Genomic DNA, 22982 nt, shown 5'->3' on the forward strand with positions numbered 1-22982 from the left:
TGTATGTGAAAATACTTAAAGGCACTTCAAGCTGTTTTGTCATTATTCAGGATTATATGTAAAGAGCTTACATATTTTTATGTTTGTATTCAATAAAGCCATGCTTTTTTTTAATAGACAAGTGATCTGTTCTCTGCTACAGTTTATATTCCATAAATGGTTAATGGAACATAATGTAAGGAAATGTTAACAATTTATACATACAGTTTATTTTCACCTATATCTGTACATACACTCACATATTGCAACATGATGAAAACAAAGGTCTAGACTAACGGCTTAAATCATGGTTTGCTTCCTATATAGTAGAATATCGTTCCCTCATGTGAGCTTGATTAAAACAATGAGCAGGTAAGCAAATGAACTATTAATGAAAGTATATACTTTTGTGGCTATAACTGTAACAATATGCAACTATTGTGACAGTCATGAGAAATCTCTGTATTGGGCCATCACTTTGCAGAAATTACCTGTAGATGAGAAAATATTGATCAGTAGTTTTGCAGTTCAAGTTAACCCTGGGACAAGCTGCCCTTTTCTTATTATTTACACTGATAAAAGAACTGTGTATCCCGGAGTGTAGAGATGATCTCATTCCTTCTTGTTTGTATATATATCTCTCTCACTGGAGTCACATTTCCTTTTCCAGACACAAACAGATTAACTTTTTTTTTACATTTCCAGTTCAGATCAAACCTGAACTTTGAAGGTATTCTCCACTATTTCTATAATACTTGTTTTAACCTTTAGCTTGTTAAGTAACTTAAAACTAAAACACGCTGTGTAATTTCAAGTGTTAAATGTTTCCCAAATTACTCATTATTTTATCACTTATTTTTCTTTTTTTTTTACTTAGTCATCTGAAAATCAGGTTTATGAACCAGACAATTAGAAGATCCTTTAACTGCATCTAAGATGTAAACTATAATAAAGACACTGTTTTCCTAAGACCCTTACTAATTTCTGGAATGTTTTCATTGTATAAATTTTTAGGTGCATTAAAATGTTACGACGAATTCAGTCTATGGTACAGAGGAAATTCAGGCTACTTATTTTTACTTTACTTCTTTTGACATTTCTGTCACATATGATGATTGACATTGTACCAATGCTGGAGCTGAAATCTAAAAATGCTTGTGGATGTCTAAAGAAAGCTGATGGTTCCCATGGTTCTCGGGTACTGGAGCATACCAAAGTAAAAAGCCAAGTGAGGAGTTCTCTCCGGGTACTGCAAGATTTCAGCAGCCAAGGCTCTTCAAACAAATCGTCTCAGTCTGTTGAAAAGGCTCAGGAAGTGAGTGGCTCTAGTCAACCGGTTCACATTAACGCAGGCACAGTGGTAGAAAAGGTGCAAACTGGATTGATGAGGAAAAGCCCAGGATACTTGGGTTCAAAACTTACAGCTCTGTTTGAACATCCACTCTACAAGATTCAACTGCCAGCACGAACAGAAGATGACAAATTGTTTACAGTGAATCCTGATGTTAAATTTATGGCTCGTGACAGTAACAGTGATGAATGGTGAGATCTTTTTGTCATTTTTTGTCTTCATTCAACATAATTGCACAGAAAATATGTAAATGTAGTGTTTCCATTTCTGGTAACTTTGTTTTGGGGGCATGATGATTATTAACTTGTATCACTGTTTGATAAGCAAATATTAAGCAGAAAAATGGCTAGCTAATATTCCTGAAGTAGTCCTTTTGGTGTCCCTTTGGTGAATCCAGCAGGATGAACGTTCTATATTGGAACAATTAGTAGCTTCTGACTGTGCTGTCATTTTTTCTTACTCCATCCAACTCAAAACTCTTGTACAAATGTTTGAATTATAATATTTTATACAATGAACTCTACTGGTGTATGTTGTCCATTACACATCTCTCTGAGTTCTGTCCTAGGTCAGCACAGAAAAAGGGCTCTGGTCTTAACCCACTTTACATTCAGTCCAGGCAAATAGCTCATCATTTTCATCGGAGGCAAAGCATTGTTTAGTCTTATTGTTTAGATTGTTTAATTTACTTGTTTTGAAATTGTAGTGGAGCGTTTCTCACTGGTCCTCTGCTAAAAAAGGCCACTGGCTGAGTCGGACTTTCATAGTTACCAAAGGGCAAAAAAAAAATAAAATAAAATAAAAATCCTGCTGGGGAATGGTAGGAGACACAATGTGATAGAAGGCATGACTACAGGCAAGTGCCATTGCCTGTTGTACCATTAGCATACATACAGAAATGTGTAGAGTCTGAACAGCTGTAGAATATCATAGTGGTACTCCCCTATACACAAGAAGTGAGGAGAGCTTAAATAGCCGATACTGCAAAAGTAAGAAAAATGAAACCGCACATTTCATACCATATAAAATACTTAAGATTTTGGCAGCTACTTTCTAAACACACAACTCTTATATATGTTTAACGTTTATTAGAATAAATATTTTGTTACCTTTCACAGTGCAGCTACACATGATATGCATTATTCAAAATGAAGCTGGTATCCCACACATGTCTGAAGGGTATGATCTGTCATATAAGATGACTTGTGGTAGAACCTTTGCATTTTTGGTGTATGGACAAGTAAGGTACCGATATTGCAATGGGCATTGGGCTACTTTTGTCTGTAATGAATCATTCGGGTTTAAAGACTCATTGTTAAAACTATATAATAAATATTTCTTAGATCCCTGGAGCTGTGCCAACGAACAGGAAAGTGGTAGTAATGACAACAGAATTGTCATCTATAGAAGCCTGTAGTGATCAAATCCTAGAAAATACTACAGCCAAGCTAGAATCTCTGTAACTTAAACAAAATCCTACTCTGAGTAAGAATGAGACTTAAATGCAATAAATTAGAGGTTTGCACAGATTAACAGATATTGCAGAGCAAAGAGAACTACTTAAAGAGCATATTAGTTGCCATTTACTGCAATTGAATGAGATGCTGCTTATCCAATCACGTCTGCAGTGCATGTATGAATTTGTTTTTAAAAGTGTTTCCACATTCTGTATTGCAATCCTGTGTTTTGCTCACTGATACCTTTGGATAGGGAAAGAATGCTTGAGCAATCAACCACACAACTAAACTCTTCTGAGATAATACCACTTGTAATGACTAATGAAGATCAGTAGTTAAGATGTTTACTTAATATTTGTTCTCTAGTTTCTGAATTGAGATTTTATTGCTAGCAATTTATTTTATTTAATTATTGTAAGCTATCACTGGTGGGGGACTTTGATATACGCATTTATTCCTTTGATGTTAGACAATAGGCATTACCTAGCTATGTAAGTTGCTGTTTTTCTTGTTTATTTTCAGTATGAATCCAGCCATAGACTGCTGCTTGTTGACATCAATATATTGTCTGCATTAGTATCACAGAACATCTCCCTATAAAAGTTGTTTTTTTTTTGTTATTACCTTTGTGCAGGATTTACTATCCTTCTTGGCTATTTTCCAATTTTGCCCTAACCCAGTAAGTCCATCTCACGCGTTACTGTAAACTCAGCATAGAACTGTGAAGTATCATGAAGTGGAAAGTGGCAGCTTCATTTCATCCCTAAAATAAATGTGATTAAGAGATCTCAGAGAAAGGTATCAGTCAGTGCCCCAAAGGGGCTAACTCATTTGAAATAACTTGTGGGCTACCTCTACAACCTTCCTAAATAAACACAAAGTCAAATGCAACTGATACAGCAGATCTACACTCACAGAACCTCATCTTGAGTTGTCTTATGCAAAACCAAATAGATTATATTTAGCCTGAAAGTACTGATGATGCCTCAACGATCACAGTTTGAAGTTCAGTTAGATCTGAACTGTGGCCTCATTTGGTTAATGTCATTCAACTAAGCTTTCTTATAGTTCAGAGTTGTAAGCATGGTGATGATACTTATGGTGGATCGTCTATCAGTTTGGTTGGAGATATTCAAGATATATAATGGGGAAATCATCTGTTCTGGTTATTCCAGTCATTTGTTAATTCAGTCATTCAATCATTCAAAGGAAACCAATGTTTTACCCAGAAGGGCAAGCCCATCTATGGAGGGGATTTATATATATATATATATATATATATATATATATATATATATATATATATATATATATATATATATATATATATATATACCAACTCTGAGACTGCAGAGTAGCATGCTTAGGTTTAAGGACCAAAATACTTTTATTAAATGAATAATGATGAAAGAATTGCTTATTCTCTCCTAACTTTATTCATTATTTCTTTAATCTTTAGCTCCTGATGCAGAGTAGTCTTCAATGAGATGAGCACACAGGCTTTACTGCTGTGTCTTTGTGCGGATTAACTCAGAAGTTGCTCAATTGTGCTATGTCATTAAGTATTTCTGCATATACTTTTTCTAGGCTGAGCATAGTGATTCTGGTTTCATGTTACTAGATAAAAAATTCAGCAGCTTAATCAAAAATAGTGTTGTGTAAGTTAATTTACAACACTAGTAGATATTAAAATATATCTCTGTTGCAGTTACTGTAACTACATGGGATTATCGTGCTAAGAATCGGATGTCTGACCAGTCTACAAAACTTTGGGTTCCTTCTTCGCACTCAGTATAACCTTTCTTAGTATTTATGGTTTAAGATGGATGTACAGGAGTAAAAAGCTCAAGAGTTTTCTTATGCAAATGATAGGCTGAATCCTGAACTCTCTAGCAATTAGGTCAAAACCAGCAGAGATTGTCATGATAGAAGGGCAAAGGCAAAGAAGTGTACCCCACCCCAAGTAAGGAAAGAGCAGGAAGAAAAGGGAGAAGGTGGGTGGGTGATAATACTGCAATAATGATCCATGCGAACATCTACTGTTATGGGAAGTTAACTTACCTGACTGTACTATGTTCTTTATTACATCACTTTTGCTGGTGCCATAACTCTATTGGATGATTTGCCTTATCTTAGGAAGAACTTGTTGCTGGAGAAAGATTAGTATTTATAATTCCTTAAAGGATGACGTTTGCAAAGCCATTTTTAGGTATGGAGACTGTATCAGGTTTGTAGTGCCTAGTAAAGGTGTGCTCAGAAGATCTAGGATAGTCCTAGAGTTAACCCCTTTTTAAAAACCTCATAAGCAGCCAGAGTTCTAGTAGAGTGAGTGCTGATTTTCAGAGGTGGCTTTTTCCATGGTGAGAGTAACAAGACTTGATAGCATGAGATAGTCATCTAGAGACAGTTTGTTTACAAACTGCCTGTCCTTTTTTTTGCCATCAAAGTATACAAAAAGTTTGTTAGACTTTCAAAAAATCAGTGACAACCTTTGGCGTGAAAGATGAGTTGGAGCTCAGACTTACCCTGTTCCTTTGGAAAATCATGAAAGGATACATAGAAATAAAGACCTGTATGTCATCTAGCAGAAGTCAGAGCAGTAAGTAAATCAGTCTTCCATATTAAAATTTTTTTAGAAAGTATCATCTGCAGGTTCAAAAGAAGAGAGCTTTAACTTCTTCAGAACAAAATTGAGATCACAAGGAGGTGTCACTTCTTTTCTAGGTGGTCTAATATGCAAAACCCCTTTCAAAAACCATTTGACTTCAGGTGAAGAAGAAAAGGAGAGATCCAAAAGCAGACAAGTAGAAATGTCCAAAACATTTACCTTTATTGAAGTGTATCATAGACCAGAATTGAGCAATTTATATTAGTACTGGAAAACCAAAGGAGCACAACAGATGGATTTTGATCTTATTTATGGCACCAGATGGAAAATCTTTTTCTTTTTGCTAATCATAGTTTGTAGTCATATGATTTATAAACTCTTCTAATACCTGCTGCATGTCCTGAAAAAAATGTGTCTAAAGGGGATCAAAATTCTGTCATTCAAACTGTAAGGTTTAGATTTTAAATGCTAGGGTAGATTAAGGATCCCTTGTCCTATGTAAGAAGATCTACTCTGTTTAGAACTATTTGTTACTAACTGTTGTTCAGATACATAAGATGCCATTTCTTCTTATATTGTTTTCCAGATATCTTTTTCTGGGAGGCTGTAAAGGATTTAAAGAAAAACGGACCAGAAAAAATGAATAACTCCTTTGATATCTAGGAAAAAAGGGACAACTAGAATCATTTCACTCCTTGTATCAGCTTATCATCTGGGACACGATTAGAAGTAGAAAATGCCTTAGAAGCTCTGTCACCATCCATAGAAATAATAGCAGGGTCTGCAATAGGGTTTGTGTGTGTGTGTGTGTGTGTGTGTGTGTGTGTGTGTGTGTGTGTGTGTGTATGTGTGTGTGTGTGTGTGTGTGTGTGCGTGTGTTACACACCATGTAAAATCTATGAAGGTTCTTAGTGGCAGTAGGGTTGGATATCAGTGGAAACATAGGCAGAAGGAAATGTATCATTCAGGGCCCTTAAAACTGAAGGAATGGTTACTGGTTTAGGGGAATCCATACCCAATAATTCAAACTATATCTTCTGAGATTGTCACACTTTCTTACCCTTGCATTTAAAATATTTCTTCATTCTTGAACTTGTATCTCCAAAATAAATTTCTTTGGTGGGCAATGTCTGAGGAAATGGAATCCTCAAATTGAGAAACAAAGGATAATTGGGAGACTCCTCAATATCTGATTCAGAAAAAAAAAACTTCTCATCTGAATAAGAGGGGGATCTTTCTCTTTTAACTCATATAGAAGCTGGAAGTGAAGATGGTATTTGTGAAATGGGCCTTAAGCAAAATTATACCAGTCTTCATGAGAAGTTTTCTGAGTAGAAGGGGTAGGGGGGTAGAAATGGTAGATGAAGGTGACAGATGTTTTGTCTTTTCAATCCACTTTTTAGGAGTCTCTAGCCTTAATGTCTTCAGAAGGGTGTCCCAAGGCCTGAGTTACAGCAAAGATACATGGTGAGTAGCTCCCTCATCCTTGGTGATTATGATCCTAGATTCTGCATTCTAAGCCAAGTTTGATATATGGTCTGAATGTTTGTGCTTAAATCCTGGGCCTTTTGAGGGGACACCTTAGTGTGACCAAGAGTAATGGACTGATATTCTGTGGGCTGTGAAAGCACCTTAAGACCTCAGACTTACATGTCAGCGTTTTCCTCAGATGCATCTTTTAACACCTTTTTATTTTTCCTCAGCTGGAAGGAGGTCTGCTGAAAGAGATTCATTTGCTATGGACTTGGAGTCAAATGTTTAAGTGCTTATTCTCCAAACTAACTTTAAAGATTTTGCGTACTCCTTAAGAGTTTGAGAGTAAATGAAAGACAGCTCTGACAGGATCTATTATCAAACTGATCCCCTAAACTAAATACAAAAGAGGAATGGGCACCCTTGTAGGAAATCTGTCTATTACACAATTACCCTTACTGATAGAAATAATCAAACTTGAATCCGCATTATTATAGAATATTGAAGACTCTCCAATGGAATTACTTATTTGTCCAATTTTTTACCTGAAGCTTGGCAAGATGCATCCTGTATAGTTAGAGATGTTGCAACAATGATGTTCCAGTTCCTTTGATTGCATACATTTCTGGCTTGATTGTATTATTCTTGGCTGTAATCACTGTGTTAAATATCCCCTTGATTGACAGAGTTCTTTACAAGAGAAGATTTTAGAGTTCAAGACTTTAAGAATTAATTTTGTATGTGAACTAGAAAAAAATGGTTTCATTAATGATGTTTGTAACTGGTCCCAAGTACTGAAACTGAGGTATCGTTGTACATAGATTGTAACCTTTGGCTTTCCATATTCTCATGATTTTTATTCATTTCATTTTGATTTATTTTTCATGTGCTCTCTGGTTAATTACTAATTTATGATTTGTAACTAAAATTAAGTTGCTTTCATGAGTTCTTATGTACTTTCTAGGCTACTGATCTAGGAGGATCTTAAAAAGTCTAACCTTACATTCCCATAGTAGATTTTAGCCCTTATAACCCAGAGATGGGCTGAACAAGATATGTTGGGTCATTTAAAAGGTTTCCCCTATCCATAAGGGAAAAGGGTGCTAAACCAGTGGTGAACCTGTGGTTAACCATCTGTGTGTCCAAATTACATTTAAACAGAGTAAGAATACTTTGCTTTATATGGAGTGGGAAATAGGTTTATAGATGCAGTTATTTTTTGTTGATTAGGTTAGTCTCAATGAGGCTAGTGGCCTCTTTTTAGTGGGGACCTAAGGTGGTATTTATGCTATTATAGGGGAAGTGGGGTCAGAGCACCAGAGAAATTCCTCTACTCTTTTTGATATGCATTGTGGGATCTTTTACATCTACTTTAGCTACCACCAACTTAAGCATATAAGATTTTGGTTTAATATCTCATTCATAGGACAACAACCTCCAGAGTGCAGCACCCCCTATTACTGCATTGCAGTGTCAGCAAGCCAATCCCATGGACTGGGAATAGGAATCTGTAACCTTCTGGTCTTCCAGCACCAAAGACAAGTGTGCTACCTGTTGTGTCACTGACACTGATAGTCTCTAATTCTGTGGCATACAAGCCTCTCCCTCCAACATGTTCTTATTTGTTTTGAAAAGGAAATTGAGATCCCTTCAGCGGGTGTTTATGATACCACTGAACTTGCAAATGTGCAATAGGTATGGCAAAATAGGGTCTCTTGAAGCTGTAAAAATGAGGCTGACATCCCCTTTCAAAGGCCAGGATGAAAGTGAGAAGAGGAGCAAGACTTTCAGATGGTTGTCAAAGTTGCGATTTAGGTCCTTGATTTTGTAGTGAGAAAGCATTGTGGTCATTCCAGTTTTTACAAGTGTTTGCACAAGTACAAACTGAAAGAGGCATTATACTCAGTGATCAGCTTAATGAGTACAGTGGGACAATTACATCCTTTTATATAGATAAAATACTTTTTGATATCAGCTGTACAATGAAAAAGGACTTCCTTACAACAGTGGATATACGGTGACCAACCAATAGTTTATTGTCAGCATAGGTTCATCAGTTCTCATGGGTGTGTTGTCAATGAGATAGTTACAAGTGGAGTCATGCTTACCAAAGGATATATTTATGCACTTCCTGGCATTTAATATTAGTCAATAGTTTTTACACCAGCTATTTGCTTGGGACAGGCCCTCTTGCAGTATTTTGGTGTACTCTGGGGAGTTTATGATGACACCAAGTTTGCAGTCATGTTCATACTTGGTCAGTCACAAACCCTTAACATTAGCTTTGACTTCTGAGATATAAATGCCAAAGAGGAGTGACCCAAGGACTGAACCCTGAAGTATATCACTAGTGACATGTCTTTTGGGGGAAGTACAGCCACCTAGTCTAACTTTCTGTGAGCCAATTTACTATCCTAAGAGTTACATAAGGATTGACATTTAGTTGAGAAAGTTTATCTGCAATGCCTTAGTATGGGATGGTGTTGAATGCCTTTGCAAGGCCTAAATATGTGGTGTGTGCTGTTAAGCTCTTGGTCATTACTTCATTAACCTTTATAAAGAAGTTGCTTGGGTTAAATAGGCAAGACCTGCCCTTGATGAATGTGAACTGGGTTAGGTCAACTGTCTGAAGGTTACCTATATCCCTGTTTGTTTATTCCATGATGATCCTTTCCATAGCCTTACAGATGAGGCTGGCCAGGCTTATATCTCTGTAATTACCCAGGTCCTCTGAAGCCCACTACTGTCCAAGAGAATGACAATTGTTGTCCTCCATTTATCTGGCATGAAGCCTGTTTGAGCCTGATATTGAATAGCTTCTGCAGGGGATTAGACAAGTCATGTTTGAGGGTGACCAGTAGGCAGCCTGTAATGTTAACTGGCCCCATTGATATAGTGTTATTGTTCTTAGATAGACTCTTGAGAGCTTGTTCTTGGGAGATTGGGGATGCAGTTGTAGGCTTGCGGTCTGAGAATATTTGAGGGGAGAGTGAGGTGAAGTTTCAGCTAAATTTGTCCAACAGTAGTTTAGCTATTTTCTCTGGGTCCAAGTATGTGATATTTACTACTAGCTCTGTGCAGTGCTGGTCATTGTTTCTGAGTTTTCTAACATAATTAAAGATGATTTTGTGGTTATCCTTTCCTTGTTTAGCTATTTTGGCCTCATGTCTGGCTTTGGTTGATTTGATCAGTGTATGGAGTGCTTTGTTTCATTTAGCAAGAGTGTTGTTTGTCATCTTGAAAGTTAGATTTCTTTTTATATGCAATGAGTTTTTCCCTTTTATTATAGAGCCTATTTATATTTGAGTTGCACCATAGGGGTGTGTGTTTGAATTTGGCAGTTTATTTTTCAGGGGACAGACACACTTATGGAGCTAATTACACATGCTTAGATTTGGCAGTGAAGGATTCTGCACAAGCAGTGGGGTCAGCAAGATGGAAAGGATGTTTAAATTTAGCTAGGTGATCACTCAGTTCTAGTAGATTAGCCTTTGCATAGCCTCTGCATACCTAAATATTGGAAGATGCTTCAGGCTTCAGGCTTATTGTGAATATAATTGAATTGTATTATGATTTGACCAGAGAGATTATGATTGGTGAGTTGCAAAGCTTTCATGTGTTGGTAAGGACAAACTCTGAGATTCTATAGCCCTCTGGTTGTAGTGAAGACTAAATGATCAAGGGAGGTTGTTAATGAAGTCTAGAATTCTTTGAGCATACATATCTGAGGATGTATGTCTCCTACTTCATGGAGGTTTAGCTAAAGTTTCCAAGGAGAAAGGTGCTTGTCTTAATACATAGGGACTCCATACTAGTTAGGTATGTGTGGACTGTGGAAGACATAGAGGGGGGGTCTAAAGTTAGCTATGATATAAGGGGATTTCTTAATAATAAGTTGGACATGTGGGAGTTCCAGGTCATTATCTTATCTTAATTAATTTGGAGATAAAGTGTTTTTAAGAATATGGAGAGACTACTGCCTCTAGTGTTTTCATTTAATATGGTGGGTCTGAACATGTGATAGGTATTGAAACCATGCACTGATTTAGTGCTTTCAATGACTTTGAACAAGGACTATGTAATCATGCATTTTCCAGGGTAAGTAGTGCTTGTAGAGAGGGGAGCTGTTTGTTAAGGCCTCCACATTGAGCAGCAATACCTTAATGCTGTCTGGATTCTGTTTCATTATGCTGGAAGCTTTAAAAGACTGACATTGCTTAAAAAGGCACTATAGGGTGGAAAAATATTTAGCTAATATATAGAAGCTTTGGAGAAAACATGTAGGCTATCCTTGCAAAGCAGTTTGTACTGTCTACCATCTGTTTCCAGGCTGATACATATTATACCACCTTTGACTGACCCAGAAGTTAAGCCAGTTATTGAAATCAATAATATTTTATTTGTATTGCAGTATCATTCTTGGTAATGATTGAAAGCTGCTAAAAGTTAAGTTCGTACCAGCCTCAGGCACGTATTCCAAGACTTTCACCATGCCTATCTTCATATAGTCCAGAATGGTAAATCTCAGTCATTCACACCCATGTGAGCAATGACTGAGTCAGACGTGTACTTGTAGTGCAATGACTTGAGTAGTGGCATGATATGGTGAATCCACATTCTAGTGAGTGGTGCATCAGTGTGTCTCGCAATGAAGTCACCCATGATTTAGATATGATGAAATCAAGGTCATACACTGCATTACTCTGTGTTTGTGTGTTCTTTATAGCTATAAAGCTTTATATACTTTTTAGTTTGTTAGCTATACTGACGTTTGCCAGTAGATGTATATCATGTTTCCATTCTTCCTTTATTCCTTTAAACAGTAACTTTGAAAGCTGTAGAGTTCAGCAACATTATAACAAATCTTTAACATCAGGTGAGGTTCCTTTGAGTGAATTTGTCCCTAAGTTTTTTGAAAGAGTATATTGCATTATTTTCCTGTAACTGCAATGTCAGAAAAATTACAGCTCTTGGCGAGCATCCTTGATCTTATTTAACATTTATCGGGAGTTTCACTGCTCTCTTGCACTGACTTTGTAAAGCTGCATACATTCAATTGTGGTGTCTTTCTTGGGTTCAAAATAATTTGTGTGTTTTGACTATATCTCAGCATTTGTTTGCCACAGCTGCCAGTGTGAATATACATGTTATGAACCTTTTTCTCTGGCCATATGAAGCATTATTGTTTTTAATCTTCTCTGACAGTAAGGACAATAATATAATTGCCAAATATCATATACATTTTTGCCATTTCTGAGCAAATTAAACCTGCTCATTACCCAAATTAAGGAGTGGTAAGCCTGGTTATTTCATATACATTTCCATAATATTTACTCAAATTTAACACTTTTACTATATTTCTAGAACTGTTGCCTTTTTTATTGAAGTGGTTAGATGTTTGTATTCTTAACCTAACAATGCTAAAACTATATTGTAGGCACTGTAATCAATGTACACCATTGTTAATTAGCAGACTGAAACTAGATAAAAGTATCTGGTCATGTCTCCTTTCTTGTAAAAGGTTTTAAACAGTAACAATAAATAAAGCAAACTGCTAGCCCCTAGTTCAACAACAGAACAATTTATTCAAAACGAACAATATATAGTATAGTGCAACGTATAATATAGTGTCTCCCTTCTTCCTTGATTTGCATACATGGTGTAAAGTGAAGATCTGCCTGACACTCTCACTCAGTTCTTACAGAGTACTGCTAGAACGAGCCTTAGAAGTCAATGGTTCGCCTTGAGTTTCATTAATGTCAACCCCATCTCAATAAAATGTTCTGTATGGACTCACAGGAATGTCTTATCCTAACAGTATGATAGGTGAGCTGAATACCCACCACATAACTTAAAATATTTGTGTTGGAGGTTTTAAATGTGGTAAAACAAAATTATGTGTTTACACAGAATGAGGATTATGAAAAATGCTGCTTAAATAATAAAGCAATAAGCATACAACTTGTCATTTATTGTTATTTAATGGTATACTTCTTATACAGTCTGTTCATCAGCACAACCAACAGTTTGCATTCAATATCATTTCAAATTCTGCTCCAGAATCCTCTTTTTGTCTCAGCAGAAATCCTTGACAGAATTACCGGATACTTCAGCAGGCGGGTACACCTTAGCAGATGAACATGGGCACATGTTAAAAGTGTGAGGAGAATAAATGTGATTCTTGGAAGACCAAAACTTTAAGTATGATAAGGAAGAGTATGCAACAACTCTGAAACTGCAATATCTTGGAGTGTTTCCACTTCTCTGATGTACAATGATCTTGAAGATAGTATATATGCTCAGACAATGGGCTTACTGTACATCAGTATCCTGACTATCCGAGCATTCTCTAGCAGGGTATTAATATACAAATAGTGCCTGCTGAGAAGAACGAGTCCGCCACTTCACTGCAACATATCAAGCTGCCGTGGAGCCTGGACTGAGAAAATTGAGCAGCAGCCATTATTTTACACTTGCTAAGCAGCAGTTTTGCTGTTTAGCAAGTGTAAAATATTAAAAAGAAGACAACTAAAAAAAAAAAAGTAGGTGTGTGTGCATTTATGACTGTGTTTGAGTGTATGTGTGCATGCCAGTGAAAGTGAGAGTGACCGAGCTGTTATTTTACACTTGCTAAGCAGCGCTTGGCTTTGTATTGGAACATTACCCCACCGTGATTTTTGTGCAAAGTGGGCGTGGCCTGTATGATTGACAGGGCAAGCTTGTGTGACGTTGCATGCAAAATACGGCTGAGTGACAAGGCATGCAGATTATCCAGCAACCTGTTGAATATTCATTCTGAATATTCCATCTATGACTATTTGTCGCGGTTCTCAAAATACAGCCATTACAAGCTAGCTATTGTGTGTATTGTGTATCCTTTAATTAAGAGATATAAGGACAGGTTCAACTATTAGTGGGTCAGAAGGGCAGTATGTATGCAGTACTTTACACTCCCACCTAAGTTTGCGCTTTAAATTGCTTTTGTATGGGGGCAAGCACCCCTGCACTCTCCACCTTTCTTAACTATACTTTTGTGCTTCAGATTGCTTTCGCAGGGGGGCAAGCCCCTCTACACCCCCTACCTTTTTTAACTATAGTTTTCATGAGAGTTACCTGCTATGCAATAATTTATTTCACGCAGTGGGCATGGAATAGCCGGTATTGAAAATCAGGCTTATCAAAATTGATTTTAATCAGAATATACTTTATTGAAATTGTTCACTATTTGTAGTAATATTTGACATGCCATACCAGTCCACATGAGAAAAAACAAGTGGTACTTGATTGTCAGTTAGTAAAGTCTGCAGCCCCAACCGCCCCACCTCCAACCCACCTGGGAATAATTCTCAGACAGTGAGGCTCCACAGTCAACTGCCATTCCACTTGCTAGAGTGTACTTTTGTAAAATATATTCACTTCCATTTTATGTATTTAACAGCAACAGCGAATATGCATACATTGTATAGTTTTGATTAACATACGTTAACACACACTTGCAGCAGCATGCTGATTCAACTATACTGTTTTCCATATTCTATTTGGTGATGTTGGCTATCCCATGTTTATTCATAGTAAGACTAGCAATTACAGGGGAACATATAGTAGAGGGCAGGGTTTGGGCTGTCCTTGCTACTGTGCATCTGGTGGGGTAATGTTCCAAAACAAAACTCAGCACTTTTGCTGTTTAGCGAGTGTAAAATAAAAAAAATAAAAAAAATTAAAATAAAGTGTGCGTGTGAGAGTGTATGCATGTATGAGAATAAGAGAGAGAGAGCGATCGAGCGAGGGAAACAGGAAAGTGTGTGTTTATGTTTGCATGTGTGACTGAATGCATGTATGGAAGCAGAGGAGACTGAGTGTGAGAGAGAGAGAGAGCTCGGGAGATAGTGAGGGCGATCTTGTGTGAGTGAATGTGTGTATATAAGCAGAGACTCTGTGTATGTGTGTGTGTGTGTGTGTGTGTGTGTGAGAGAGAGAGAGATCCAGAGCATACCTCTCAACTGTCCAGATTTTTGTCTTATATTTTTGTATCTGTTCCTCATAAAATGTGGTTTTCTGGCAAATCACAGAGGGTCGTAGTCTCCAAATATTGTCAGGTATTTCAGTTTCAGACTTCATAACCTTCAGAAAATGTATGCTATTGTGAACGCTGTTTCACCCGTATCTTGGCCCAGCAATCAAGGATCCTCAATCCTCACCACTAACACCAGAGAGTGCGTCTCATATACAAGGAAAGGATAACAAATACACACAGTAAAGTGCAATTTCCCTTATGAGCACACAGAGATGACAGTTAGTCCGGGGCTGGTTGCTCCTTTACTCTCCAGATTGCCAATAAGTCTCCCCACTGGCACAGCTATAGGGTCCAGATCTCAGCCTAGCTGGGCAAGCTAAAATCTCCAGCACCCTCTCTGTCCAACCAGTGCTTCATGTCCCTGCCCAAGTAGTTGACAAATACACTTTGAGATAAGTTTATACAACCACACCGACACTCCTGGGAAAGGCTGGCACAGGTTCTCCGGCTGTGCCCCCTTTTCCAGACTATATGGTAGTACCACTTGCCACCACCCAGCTAATATTTATCAGCTACCCAAAGGCCCTTAAAAGGGTGTCTAATTATTACTATGCAATATTATTATCCAATTGATAAGTGCGACTAATCAGTCAAAGCTTATTTGGAGTGACTTGGACAGTAAACTCTATAAGTATACAATGTACTCTAGAGCTTAAATTATCTCTACACAAACCAGCCACAGTTAAAAGGTTTTAAAATATTTAATAATAAATAATTAAAACCACAAGACAATACTTTCTACTACACAGTCAGTGCTAGTCAAGAGTTCAGAGATCACACAGAAATACTTAAAATAATTCAGTAGTACAGTTCTGACATCACAGAAAAACACTTAGTATAAACATTTTAGTTCTAGCTATCTCTAAAAGAAAACACAAGTCTAAGATAACTTACATGTGAGCAAGAGGCAGTACTGTGATTTGGATGATCCAGACAAAAATGCTTAATGCTTTCTGATTCTCTTTGTTTAAATTGCTATTGCAGTTCTGATAAACATTACATCATCTTTATACACTTTACTGGTATTCCCAGGATACACATTAACTGCATTTACATTCTTAACATCTCTCTTTTGTTATCTTGCAGCTGGTCAGGAACAGAGCAATAAAAATACATTTGCATGTTTAAATTTAACAATCTCTTGGTTAAAACAATAGAAAGAATTTCTTCATCTAGACTTTTCGGCACCACTGCTGCTTCAAAGGGTCACCACATGCTTTACTTTGGTCAGTAGTGTGCACTGTTGTCACATTTATTTCCAGTTCCACATGTAACAGTATTTCTTTACATTTAAGACAACAAGCCTGTAGTTCAGATTCATATTTACAAGTGATGGAATTATCTAAAAAATTCTATCTGGCTAGGCTGGCAGCCTTCACCCTTCTCTACCAGTCTTCACAAAGGCAAAGCCTATTATTCTAGCAACCTTCTAAGTTTACAAGAACATTATTAAACGTGTCCCCCATGTTGTACCCCCTCATTATTCTAGGCTTTGTCCAAATTCCTTGTTGTAAGAGGTTGAGAGGTATGATCCAGAGAGTGAGACAGAACGCGAGAGTGATGTGTGACTGCATGCATGTATGAAAGCAGAGGAGACTGTATGTGACAGAGAGCAAGAGAAAGTGAGATTGATCTTGTGTGAATCAATGCGTGTATGAAAGAAGAGGAGACTGTGTGTGTGTGTGTGTGTGTGTGTGTGTGTGTGTGTGTGTGTGTGTGTGTGTGTGTGTGTGTATGTATGTGTGTGAAAGCAGAAGAGACTGTGTACTTGTGTATGGGAGAGAGAATGGGCTGCATATAAAATTGTTGTGTTTCTCTTGCTTATTATTTTTCAAGCACTATTATTATTTTTTTATGTATGTTTGCTGTAAAATGCTTACTCCAACAACCTTTAACGTAGACTACAGCAAGTATGAAACATAAGGCAGAGGAACTATTTTACATCAAAAATATATTAAAAAAGAAAATAGTACTTAAAAAATACATAAGTAAGTAAAACACAACAATTTTACAGAGAGCCATTGTCTAAGCACAATAAGGTCCTCCAGGGTGTGTGTTAAAGTGTAATTACTGCGGTGTTGAGCCTCACAACACCCCTATGCTGGCATTAATTACACATTAACACACACCCTATCAGGCATTAGTTCTTGCTTAGTTTGAAGCCCTAATACCCAATACTTTAAAAGTGTAACAGTGAGATACAGAATTCACGTTTTTAATAATCACATTATACTTTTTAGGTATTCTGACTTGGAACCAATAGTATAAATCTATGGAGCAATCAGCATTAGAGATTGGTGAACTCCCTATCTGCACTCAAAACATCAGAAGCAACGGACAAAACATGATGGTATCCCCAGGAATGTCTAAGATTTCGAGCAAGCTATAGGACGTCAAGCCATAGAACGATATTGCACTAAGGATTCAGACAATTAATGTCTTGATGTCTTTGGCATGTGACTAAAAATGTTTGCAGGTGATCCTAGTCAAAGTCCTGAAAGCTGGTGAGCTGACAAGATAAACATCAGCATGTCTCTACAGAGCAAAGGTCATGTCAGACAAAATTGTTACATGTGTGTCACAAGCTCATTGGTGCAAAAGAATAATAGAATGCCTAGGAAATTACATTACACAGATTAAAAAAAAAAACTCAACTGCCCTGATATACAAGTGCCAGATAGTCATATGGGTGAAAGATGGGCAGGATTCACGAAGGCTTACACGGAGTTTAAGAGTTTAAGATCCAGGAACAGCCCAAACCTCCGTGTAAGAGACTAGCTAAAATGTTTCTTACAAGGACTGGGCGTGGAAATGCTCAATACCTCATTTGCAGCTCAAAGATATGCAAATGAGGTATTTGAGCGATCCAGGAAGCCCAAACCAGTCCGTGTAACGGACGTTTTAGCTGCAGAAATGTACTCAGCTGACAACTGAGTACATTTCTGCAAAATTTACAACGGAGCTATGTCAGCTCCAAATAAAGGTTGCATATGTGTCATCTAGCATGCCAATGGCCAAATATGTGGCCATTGGCATTAAAAAGTGATGAAAAATTATTTAAAATAACATTTTTTTTTTCGGGGGATTTTGATGTTTAACTGCAGCGCACACCCGTGCAAACAGGGTGCGCTGCCTAAAAGTGAAAACCAAAGCTTATAAGCCCACAATTGTGGGTTTTATGTAGTACATGTAATGACAATGCAGGGACTAGCAGACCAAAAACAATATGGCCACCGTGTAGTGGTTGCCAAGGGGGGAGGTGCTCAGTGTAAGAGATGTAACTAAACATTACTAGGCAATCCTATGTAAATGAGGGTTACAATACTGAATCACACTGCCACATAGCTAATGAGCACTTTTTGAGTAGTGTAAGAGTTACAGAAGGGGAAGGAATAGAGTAAGAGGTAGGTGACATCACGGGGGGGGAATGATAGAAGTAAATGTATCACATTGGAGAGCAGTGTAACATGACAGATGACAGACAGACATCAGGGAGAGAGGTGTGTCCCAACAGAACACTAGGAAAGTCAAGAAATAGAGGGTGTACACTATCCCTACACTCAAACTTTCTTGATATATGTGCATGCGTGCGTGTGCGCGCGTGTAAGGCAGGTTCACCATGTGGGAGCGTGTCGCAAAATGTTTAAAACGGTTTGCGCGGGCGTGCACGTGTGTAAGGCAATGTAAACATCAGGAAGCCTGTTGCCTGATGTATAAGGTTGTGTGCACGCGTTTTACCATGAATCAGCCAAGTCCAAACCGTGTAAGTATGTGTGCGCGCATTTAAGTCACTGTGAGCGTGCTTATGCTGGTGTGCACATTGCTCCCCCTGAGGAAACAGAGAGGAATAAGGAAACAACCAGATTACAAGGAAGCTGTCAGAGGATACTGCTGGAGTTAATTGGTGATAACAATTAGAAGCAGGCAATTACACAGGCAGACTAGAAGCCCAACCCAGCACTTAAAACACTGCAAACAGCAGTGCAGGGTGTTTCTCTCAAGAGATACTGCAAGAAAGGAGTAAGCTATCAGAATTGAAAACTGAAAAAGCTGAACTCAGAGCAGAAATGCTAGGGGCTGCCATAGCTGTTATAATCAGGCATAGGCAAATTGCTGAGGGTGGTGACAATGCAGATGCTGACAGACAACCCAGAGTGAGGAGAAGGAGAAGAGTATACAAGCCAAGGGTCACCTACCATGGGTTACATGAGCTGAAGATAGTAGAGCGCTACAGAGTGGACAGAGACCTTCTGCAGCAAATTGTTGAGCTGTGCAGGCCATGTCTCACACACAGAACCAACAGAGGGGAACCCATCCCAGTGGAAACCAAGGTATGTGTTGGCCTAAGAATACTAGCAACAGGTACCTTCCAGAGACCAACTGGTGATATGATGGGGATATCACAGGCATCAGCCTCCAGGGTACTGCACCAGTTCCTGGATGCCATCTCAGCACATGTCAGTGATCATGTATATTTCCCTAATGCCTGTGAGGTTGTGGCCAGCAATATGCGTCTCTTCCAGCAAATAGCGGGATACCCTGAGTTACTGGGTGCAATAGACTGCACGCACATACGCATCAAAGCACCAGCCGGTGAGCGGGGTAGGGCCTACATTAACCACAAGGGATTCCCCTCCATCAACTGCCAGGTCATGTGTGATGCCCAGGGCATAATAATGAATGTGTGTGCTGGCTGCCCTGGGAGCTACCACGATTCCCACATCTGGCATCTGACGCAGCTGTACCAATCATTTGCCAGTGGGGACTTCCCACACAGACACCTAGTGGGGGATGCAGGTTATGCACTTGAGCCGTGGCTGATGACACCCATCAGAAATGCACACACACCTGAACAGGAACGCCATAATGAGGCACACGCACAAACACGTAATGTCATTGAGCATGTGTTTGGGCTGCTCAAGTCACTGTTCCGGTGTCTGGACATATCTGGTGGAGCCTTGCAGTACACACCAACTACATGTACCCAAATGATCATGATATGTGCTATGCTACATAATATGATCCTGCGGAAACAGCTGCAGCAGGACCAGCATAGGGCTGGGCCAAACATACCCTCACCATTGCCAAGGCCACCACAGGCAGAGGGTGACTCGGAGGAGGAACAACCTGACCTTGCCCCAGTAGGCAGAAGGAGGCGTGCCCAGTATGCCCTGGCCTTGGCAAAGAGGCAATGCATAGCACATACACTGGCTCAGTAGGAACACTGGGACTGATACCCCCTCCGACTCACTCATATAGTAACAGGGACGCCTAACATGACACAACCTGCTTCCAAACATGTACAGGGAGTGTAGTATGTGCATCCGACAGAGGCAGCCCTGCAGCACCACCTGAGGCATGAATGCCATGTGTTAAGTAATGTAACACCATGTACCATATGCACACCTGAGAACCCTGACTAACATCCACCCTCACCAATCATGAACCACAAAAACACAAACCCACCTTCATAGGTACCACAAGGGATAGGAACCTAGATGTAATGCTACCCAATGCCAGAAGTATAAACAGCAAGATGCGTACAGTGTAAACGCACACAGTATAGAGAATGTAGATATCAGTGCTGTAATGGAAAACTGGGTCAAAGCCCACATCAGCACCCTAACACTACCAGGTCACACCTCATACAGTGATGTACAGCTGCAAAACATGGAACAAGCTACAAAATGAGGGTGACTAGCAATAAATGTCATGGATAACCACACCCCCATGTTGGTACCACAACAAGAAGCAGCATGGATTAGCCATGGTCAAATACCAATGGCTAAAACTGCCTACCACTATATAGCTTGCTGCAGACCACTGTCCTAATAGCAGGAACTGCACCAGGCCTATGTTGGAATACATGAAGATATCAAACCCCCCAAACCACATTATATTGCTTGACTGAAAATACCTACACATGCACCATAGTTTCATAGTTTCATAGTTTACTACTAGGCTATCTGCCCTAGTGCATTTATAAGCCTAGCCATAGTGATGTGGCTATTGCCACCCCTTATAGTGGTAATAAGTGTACAGAATAGATTCCGAATATTGTGCCTCTGACTTAGTAGTGACACATTATGACCCCTTTACTTAATCAAATCAATTGACTGTGCCTCTGTCTAGTAGTGACACAGAGAGGACCCCTGGGGTAAACCTACGATCTCACATCCACTTGTCCAGATTTCTCTTGAAGAGAGTCAGTGAGGGACTCTGTCTAACATGAACTGGGATTCTGTGCTAGAGTGTGAGAAGCCTCTGAGTTATGAATCTGTCCCTCCAGCATGTCCTATACATGTATGTGCTGAGGTTCAAATCTTTAGCTCTCATGGTTCTGGTGGATTTGGATTGCTTGCAGTGGAGCATGTCCATCAAATCCTGATTGGACATGGTCCTGTATGTCAGGCATAGGTCACCTGTAAGTAGGTGGTATGCTACTGAATAGAGATGGATTTTCTTTAGTCTGGAAGCATATGACATGTGTTGTAGACCCTTGATCCTCTTGGTAAGGTACTTTTGGGGTCTCTCCAGCTGTTGCAAGTGCTGGGTGAGGTACATACCAAATGGGGCTTTGTATTCAATCATGGGCCTGATAAGGGAGAAGTATAGGGGTACAATGACCTCCTTTGATCTGGATGGAAAACCCTTCATGATAAGGTGGGCAAGATAGAAAGTCTTTCTAACCACTTTGGCAACATGGGTGTCAAACGAGAGGTCACTATCTACATGGGTCCCCAGGTGTCTGATTTATTTTTCTGTGCTCAGTGGGTTGCTGTCTATGTGTTAATTTGTGGGTACTTTGTTCCTCCCAAAGGGGATGACTACACATCAGTTGCATTCAGTTTCAGGCCATGATTCCGGCACCAGCTATCTGTTTTGTGAGGGCATTCTGTAGGATGTGTGTGCCGGCTGATGTATTCACTATGGTGCCTAGGTTGCAGTCATCTGCAAACTGTGTCAGCCACGACCCTCCTATGTTTGCTTTCACATCTGAAAAGTAAATGCCAAATAAGAGGGGTCCCAGGACAGATCCCTGTGGGACACCACTTGTGACTGGCTTTGAATCTGACAAGGCACCTGCAATGTCGACTTTATGGGTTCTGTTTTTTAGCCATTTTGCAACCTATCCTGTGACATATGGATTTATATTTCAGCTGTTGAGCTTGTCTATGATGCCTGAGTGGGGTATTGTGTCAAAGGCCTTAGCCAAGTGCAGGTAGGCTGTGTGGACCACTTAGCCCTCATCAATGGCCCTACTGACAGTTTCAAAATAGTCAACTAGGTTCAAAAGGCAGGATCTGCTCTTTACAAAGCTGAACTGGGTGGGATCAAGAGTCTGTAGGTCACCAATGTCTCTGTTTAAGAGCTCCATAATGACTCTTTCCATAGCTTTGCAGACAAGGCTGGTTAAGCTTGTGTGGTGGTAGTTCCCAGGGTCTGTGGAGGCATCTCCTTTGTGGAGTGGGACCACTGTTGCTGTAGGCCAGTGTTCAGGTACATATCCTGTAGCAAGACTAAGGTTAAATATCATTTTTATATACGGGTTTAGCTCCTCTTGGAGTTCATGTAGCACGCAACTGGGGATACCATCAGGTCCCATTGATGCTGTGTTTTTGTCTTTGCTGAGTGCGGCTCTCACATGGACATCTGAGATGACAGTGAGGTTACATTCAGCTGTGATAACTATCGTCTTTTGGGGGTGAGGGAGGGAGAAAATTGCACTGAACCTGTCTGCCAGAATGTTGCCAATATCTGTAGGGTCACTGAAATTTATGTTGTTGTGTACCAACTCTGAGCATATCTGAGGGTTCCCACCCAGGTTTCTGACATAACTGAAGAAGGCATTGTGGTTATCTTTATTGTCTTTGGTGATTTTTGTTTCAGAGTTGACCTTGGATGTCTTTATGAGAGAATGTGGCTTTTTACTAGTGCTGATCACAGCTGCCTTCCCTTTAGGAGATTTAGCTCTGTTTTGCATTAGTATCCTTCTTTTGTGATACAGTTCGTTTGTGGCTAGGGTCCACCAGACAGGCC

The 22982-nt window shown here is 39.2% G+C and overlaps 1 protein-coding gene across 1 annotated transcript in view; it reads left to right on the forward strand.

The window, feature by feature from the left end:
• Positions 1–621: 621 nt before the first annotated feature.
• LOC122797833 (extracellular serine/threonine protein kinase FAM20C-like) overlaps positions 622–22982 on the forward strand; it is a 719407-nt gene continuing 697046 nt past the window's right edge. The window contains exons 1-2 of the mRNA XM_044066357.1: positions 622–709; positions 994–1521. Coding sequence (XP_043922292.1) covers positions 1004–1521 — 518 coding nt within the window. The 5' untranslated portion in view covers positions 622–709; positions 994–1003. The remainder of the gene's footprint in view (positions 710–993; positions 1522–22982) is intronic.

This window comes from Protopterus annectens, chromosome 1.part0 (genome assembly GCF_019279795.1).
Source record: "Protopterus annectens isolate FY-2018-M chromosome 1.part0, PAN1.0, whole genome shotgun sequence".
NCBI lineage: Eukaryota > Metazoa > Chordata > Ceratodontiformes > Protopteridae > Protopterus > Protopterus annectens.